Consider the following 7,403-nt stretch of genomic DNA (forward strand, 5'->3'; position numbering starts at 1 on the left):
AGTCACTAACGTAACAAAAGTTCATCTCCTACTTACATGTACTTCATCAGGTGCTCGAGGCTCATGGTTCAATAACAAGTAATTAATTTTTCCCGTCTCATGACTCCCGTTGAGAGCCACGGGAGGCTGAGTTAGGGATTCAATAACGTTGCCTCTAGAGGGGAGAAAAACCTTGATGTGCCTTTGCGAGGAAATTAAAGCTAAGTCACTCTTCTTCATTCACAAAAGCAATGACAGCTGGTAAAACCCTCTGTCTAGACGAGCCTTTTGTGTCTACACGGTACTTTAATTTGATCTCCGGTTTGGCTATTTGTTTCTCTTTTCCCAATAAGCAGCCTTTCGATTTTTCATTCAAACTCGTTGTGTTTCATCTTTACGTTAAATTGGTTAAAAACAGTGATACCACGTCTTAAAAGCACTAATAGTACAGCGTGTTTCTCTCATTCATCATCCCCTTATGTGCGGGCTATAGCAGGTTACACTGATACATGATAAATCCTAGTCCAGTAGTTTTGTACTGCATCAGGATCAGTGTCCAGTTTCAGATACCTCATGGGTTATATGAAGTGTTTGGGGTATTTCTCAATGATGACCTCTCCAGTTGTACAATATATTTTGAGAACTAAGTCGGAGTGGAACATATGGCGTGCTATGTTTCTCATTTTTAGACCAACAAAGCTATCATACGGGGTATGAAAATTATCGCCACAGCTCTCAAACTGCTTTTAATTTTTTTTATTCATATGGATCATTCATCATGCAAGAGAACGTCCTACGAATCTTTGAGTTGTCATATTGATAAAATATTGACAAACACAGTCACCAACAACAATTGCAAATTTGATATCAAACGACAAAAATTTAAAAACATTGTACAAAATTATAAGGCAGAAATCTTACCTTGAAGTTTCATCTTCGAACGTCTTCATATCAAGCGACTACATGGGTACTGTATCCTCAAATATGATCCTCGACAAAATTTTGGAGATGTAATCATAGTTTCCTATATATATTAACTTGAGATGTATACCTACTTAGTTTCCTTATTCTACTAGCGTTTGTAAAGCATTTATGCATTTTTCACTTCTATTCATATTTCAATGATTGCTAATATATTCTAATTGAATTAATATTTAGTATATTAAGTGTCTTTCAATTTTTCGTTAATATTCATGCGTTTTATACATGAGCCCTGTGGCTCAGATATGGAGGGCAACCTTGTCGTACTGAATTGACAGTAATAAATTGACGGATTGACTGATTGATTTATTGGCTGAATTGCCGCCAGTAAAATTAACAAGTGAAAAACTTCCGAGTGCAATCACTTCCTGAAAGAATCAGCTGTGGAATTCAAGTTAAGCGCTATCCTTAACCAGAACTAGTTCAGCTTATAAGGTGAAATATGTAATCAAAATTTTAGTGCACATTTTACTTCATACAGTTTGTAGTTTCAAATGGCTGCTTCGCAAGAATTGTATCTCGAGTTAAAAGAACCCATAAGCCATTAGGGAACTTACACATTTATTTATAACATCACTGCATAGTACACTTAATTTCTTACATGACAACATGGTGCACTGTAATTTATTCTTTGACAGCTTGGTGCATTGAAATTTATTACTTTACATCAAGGTGTTGTGTAATTTACTAAATCACAGCAAAGTGCACGGCAATTTATTACATCATTGCAACATGGGCTGTGATTTATTACATCACAGCAAAGTGCACTGTAATTCAATTTCATCACAGCAAAGTTCATGGTAATTTATTACATCACAGCACGGTGTTCTGTAATTCATTATATCAAAGCATAGTGTACGGTTCATGTAATTTATTACATCACAGCAAAGTGCTCTGTAATTTATTATATCAAAGCACGGTGTGCTGTTCATGTAGTTTGTTACATTAAAGCAAGGTGCACTGGAATTAATTACATCACAGCCAGGTGTACTGTAATTTATTACATCACAGCAAGGTGTTCTGTAATTTATTATATCGCAGCAAGCTGTACTTAATTTATTACATCATAGCATAGTGGACTGGAATTTATTGCATTAGAGCACCATGCAGATTAGTCATTTTGCCATCAAGGCAACGTTTGTGTTTTCAAACTATCAAAGTAGCTTGAAGGGTTAATCTTACGGAGGGTATTTCAAAAATCATTCACGTGTGATCATATGTGTCCAAAATTGTGCCCCTTACGCCTGGTAGACCGTGGTGGCATGAATTGTTTTAGTAGAGTTTTGAACGACTAGTAGATTTATACTAGTAGATTTATACTGAAAAAATTAGACTATGAGCTCGAGATTTCTATGCGTGGTAGTTTACGGGGGCTGCGCCCTCGTCAACTATCACACGATAGAAATCTCGAGCTCATAATCTAATTGTTTGATAGAAACGGACTGGTAATTGGTGGCGCGAAAAGCCAACAGTTGCTCTAAAGGACATAGAAGTTTAGTTTTTAGCACTTAACTATCCAATTGTTTTATGGAGTGTTACCGTAAACAGCTGCCGCTCATAAGCTTTCCCGGTTGTAGGCCCATCTACTTGTTAACAAAATGTTACTTCCCATCATAAGCCCCTCCTAGTTTAAAATGAAATGAATTCGATTCATTGGGATGTTTTAAATCTTAATTGAAAATCAGTATATTAAAAACGTATCTCGATAAACACTGTTGTAGTTCACCCCCCCCCCCCCCCCTGGATATAGGACCCTCCGTTAATAAACCCATCAAAAACCCCTTACGAAGTTGTACAAGCCCAAGGCTCATAAGTTTAAGGCAGCAGTTTACGGTATTCAACGAACGTAAACCTTCCAGAAGTCTCCAGAAGACGGCTGATTTAAGAAGTCATCGCATTCCCATCTGTTTTCTTCTGGAAGGGTGACCCAGTGAAATAAATTTACTATGAAAGCTGGATGATCGTATAATTCACGCATTCCTTGGTGACTCCACGTCCCGGAGAAATAGTGGCCTTCATGGTTTTTTCCCCACAGGTTACAGAGTTGTGTGAGGTATGAGTTGTCGTCCTCCATCCGTACAAATGACCCACAGCTTGAAGGCATGGTCTCTGTTTGACCTGTGAAGTACTTTATCACAGCTTCACCAGTGCTGTCAGCGACCGTGGTCATGTGGATTGTACGTCCGTGTTGTTTGTTGCAGTGGAATCTTAGTTGAGTGAAAGGTAAGTGTGATCTCAACTCATTGATTGCGCTGTTAGCAATAATCATGTTGTGGTTACGGTAACTGTCGATTTTGCGGTAAGACATCTCCGGACTGTTAAGAGTCTGAGATAAACTGTCGTCAATCACAATGTTCAGGATAAGAAGCCAGCCCCCTGAAATATTCAGTAAAGAGTTACGTTATAACCAAACTGATCCGGTTAGAACTGACATAAACATTTCAATGGTTTCATTCAAAAAAAAAAAAAAATGCACAAGAGATCAGTTTTAATTACTCACGAAGCTTGAACTCGTGTTCGCGCATCGAATTGAAATTTGGAGTGTTTTGGAGTGGGAAAAAAAATCGGAGACCCCGGAGAAAAACCTCTCGAATCAAGAACGATTGAACTAACTACAAACTCCACCCACTTATGACGGCAGGAGGCCGGCGTTCTTGCCAGTGAGTTGTTCCTGCTTCCCAGTGACATTCAGCAAACGCACGACTCCTAGCTGTAGGCGTAAACCAGCCACTTCTGCTTAAAGCGAGTAACTATTATATAAAGAGAAGGGCCTTTTTGAGATATGATATTCATACGTTTTTTTTTTAAAAAAGAATTAGTCTGCCTCAACAACAAAAACGGTTGTCAGAAATATGCCGGAGTCTTTTTAAAACGCACATTCTTGATCGATAAGTAAAAAAGAAGATAAATTCCAAGCTATAAAGTTGTCATCTTGTGTTTTAGAAAATTGTCCATCGCTTACCCTCTGCGTTTGTCATGTCACAGTAGACTTTCAAAGGGTTTCCGTTCTTCTCAGGGTCGATCCAGTACTCCCCATCTCCTCTGGAGCTCCCAGAGTCCCGGATGTGCTTACAAGAATGACCCGGATGATAAGAAAACCAACCCAGGACGTCGATATTAACTAAGAAATGAGATGACTTGTTTATTAAATAGTTACTCCTTCAATTTTCTCAGAGTATTTGTCAAAATTTAACGTATTCTCCCGTGGATACATAAAACGGTTCCTTGATTGAGCTAAAATAAAAGGCTAGTGGATATAAACCATAAATTTAATGCTCTTTCATAAATTATTGTTTTATACTTCATAAATCTTATATCTGATGTTATAGGAACCATATGAACAACTTCTTATTGTTGTTTGCCAATTGACAGCTGTAAAGAAACCGATGAACAGCTAGCTATGTTTCGTAATCAGTATTTGCTAACTACTCTCAGGTGATAAAACGGTTATTATCCTCGGGTTTTGTTTTTGTCACGAGATCTGCTGTAAAAGCCTTCGAACTGAAAACGAGTTTAGTTTGAATGAGAGCCTTCGTTTTCCAGCAAGACACCTTTAAATTCCAAACCCAAAGGGAATAACAAGTCGTCCAATGAGTTTGCGCCTCGGCGGGATAAATTTTGAACTTCAACATTTTATTGCGGAGGTCTCTTTAGGGTGACAGGGCGGGGGGAGGGATCTGAGTATCCCTCATCCCTTTGGGTTCTGGCCTAAATATCCCGTATGCAGTTTCTTTCAATTGCAAAAGTTGGCGATTTTCCTACTCGATATCCCCTCAGCTATCTGGTCTAAATATCCCATGTCCCTGCCATAAATTTGCCTCCAAATATCCTGTATCCTATTGATTTTTAACCCATCCCAAAAACCTGTAAAAGGACCTCGTTGCAGATAATTATTACATGTAACTTTTGCTCCAAACTATTCTACCTTTGCCATAATATGTGGAGCCTGCCTTGCGCCTCAAGTGATCTGGACTCGACTGCCTTTTGCTGTTACTTAGCTGACAAGTACCATAAGTGTGACTGTTGTACGATAGACATTTTTCATTTCTAAGACATCTTAACCCACAGCCAAGATCATCGCTAGTCAGTGTTTCCATGACGTGTCCTACAAATTCAAAACCTGAAAACATTTCAATGTTGATTAAGCTCTTTCCTCTTTTACTGGATGAGGGGAGGGAAGTTTATACACAGTGTAAATTACTATATTTGTTGTAACTGTGCTACAGAAAGCAAGCAAAAGTTAAGATGAAGAAGATGTGAAAATAGAATAAATTTTAAGGCTGTCATTAAGGTGAACGGCCAGGCTGTGGAGGGGGAAAGTTCCCACACCAGTTTGCTAACATTTCCTGACTTGAGCTAACACTTGTTCAGATTCCAAGAATATAAACATTAATCAGTTCTGTTTTCTTAGCTAGACGAGATTAAGGCAGTTGGCGTACAGTGCACGCTCGTCACAGTGAAATGTTTTATTTTTTGTAATCGGCTATATGAAGTGTACAAAAATGGGGAATGAAAGTTCTTAACCTTCAGTGCTTGGCGGAATGTTAAAGTCTTTAGCCAGAATTAACAACTTCAGTTTAATTTACTTTTCGCATAATATATTAGTTTGAACCTTCTAGTACTCAGCTAACAGTTAATTGGAATTAGACACTTTTTGCAGGCAAGATCTTTCTAAAAATAAATGACGTGTAATCAGAGACATCATGTGAGAGGAAAGTTTTAAATTATACATTGAAAAAATCTGTGAATTTTCAACTTTGTTTAACAAGGAACACACGGGACAAAAAAAACTAATTTATTGCGGTCATTCTTCTCGCGAGTCAGAGTTGACGTCAGTATTATCAAGCAGACAGGTAGCGAAATACCATTTAACAATGTTTTGACTTTCGCAGTTAATCTTATCCTTGAAAAATAAAATGCATGGCAATCAGTATTAAGGTAGTATTGCCCAGGCTCAGCTCTCGGTACCTTCAAGACGTTCAAAACGTGTTTCCTTGCTAGTGGAAGAGTACGACGGTGTTGTAAAGACCAACTGGGCGGTAAACACCACAAGCAACATCAAAACAGGAACAAGAGGACGACCCAACATCTTCTTGATCACCGTGAATTGACTACGCTCTGTGGGGTAGAGAATGAAATGCTTTTCTCAAGTTTAAAATTATGACATGTTACTATATCTGATATTTGTATGTTACATCAGTGCACAGATTAATATTACAAAGCTAAGCTTTATTTGCAGATTCGCTCCGCTGTCATGAATGTACCGTAAGTAAGCACCCTTGTTATGACATTTGTGACTTCAGATGTAACATTGAATATATAACAAGAAACTCTTACCGTTTTTCTCTTGTTTTTCTTGTTCATGGCAAAACAATTTTTGAAACCAAAATTAATCCAGTTTAAAAAAGTGTGAGAATTCCGAGAGTACCCTAAATTGATGCAGTCATCAAAGGAAAACAAACACATCAATGAATTTTATCTTCACTTTTTTTAAAAACCAAACTTAATATTAAGGCACGTCTTCTGCTTGGAGGACGCGTCATATTATTTGGCACAGGATAAGGCGTTTGAAGGAACTTAATTGGCTTATCGAGACTTAACGTTCCTGACAAGGAGTTAAACAGCTGCTGTATAAACTGCATTGTCAGGCAATAAAACCTAAAATAATAGACGGACTGGACTAACGTGTTTAAATCCTTGTTTCCACCCAATCCGTTGTGATTCATTTGGGAGGTTACAACTGTGCAATTTGCCACACACAACTGATTGCATTCGAGTATGTGCAAACAGAACAGTTGTAATTACCTCCCAAATGAATCCTCACATGATCTGAATTGGGCGAAAACAAGGATGTAAACATTTAGCCGACTGGAATCCGCGTCTATTTCCTTAGATCATAAAGAATCACAGTTGGAAAATTTTTTCATTCACAGGAGTTCTTTGTTTGTATTGATTAGTAAAGGTATAATTCAGACACGATATAAAATTAAGTTATGTTAGCTCACGCTAGTTTGTGAGTTACACTGTATCAAAATATCGAGGTGTGTTAGCGATAAATTATTTGCTTATCTTATCCCCAACATATCAGAGAAATTCGTGAAATTCAGGTTTTTTTAAATCCTTCAATTGGACATTATTAAATTATTTTGGGAATGAAACATATGGCGTGTATTGTTTAGAGATAATGAAAGGGAATGGAAAGCTATCCCTTCAACTTTAATAAACTTCTGGAGGTTCTTTGAACTCTTATAAATATTTGGGGAACAAACTGTAAAGATTAACAAATGAATCTCGTGCCAATTTGGAGAGGGTGCCTCTAAAATCACTCGAGAAATCCAGCAATCAGCGGGTGACGTGCGGGCTCACGTGTTATTTCTTTTCCTTTGAGGAAATAGCAGGAAAATATTACATAACAAAATTTGAAACAAAAAACTCAACTCCAA

At 37.7% G+C, this 7,403-nt stretch overlaps 1 protein-coding gene across 1 annotated transcript; it reads right to left on the reverse strand.

The window, feature by feature from the left end:
* Positions 1–2,761: 2,761 nt before the first annotated feature.
* On the reverse strand, positions 2,762–3,325 carry LOC145491187 (uncharacterized). Its single transcript, XM_081470338.1, has one exon. The coding sequence runs from the start codon at positions 3,266–3,268 to the stop codon at positions 2,798–2,800; it is 471 nt and encodes a 156-aa protein (XP_081326464.1). The 5' UTR covers positions 3,269–3,325; the 3' UTR covers positions 2,762–2,797.
* Positions 3,326–7,403: the final 4,078 nt, after the last annotated feature.

This window comes from Orbicella franksi, chromosome 6 (genome assembly GCF_964199315.1).
Source record: "Orbicella franksi chromosome 6, jaOrbFran1.1, whole genome shotgun sequence".
Classification (NCBI taxonomy): Eukaryota; Metazoa; Cnidaria; class Anthozoa; order Scleractinia; family Merulinidae; genus Orbicella; species Orbicella franksi.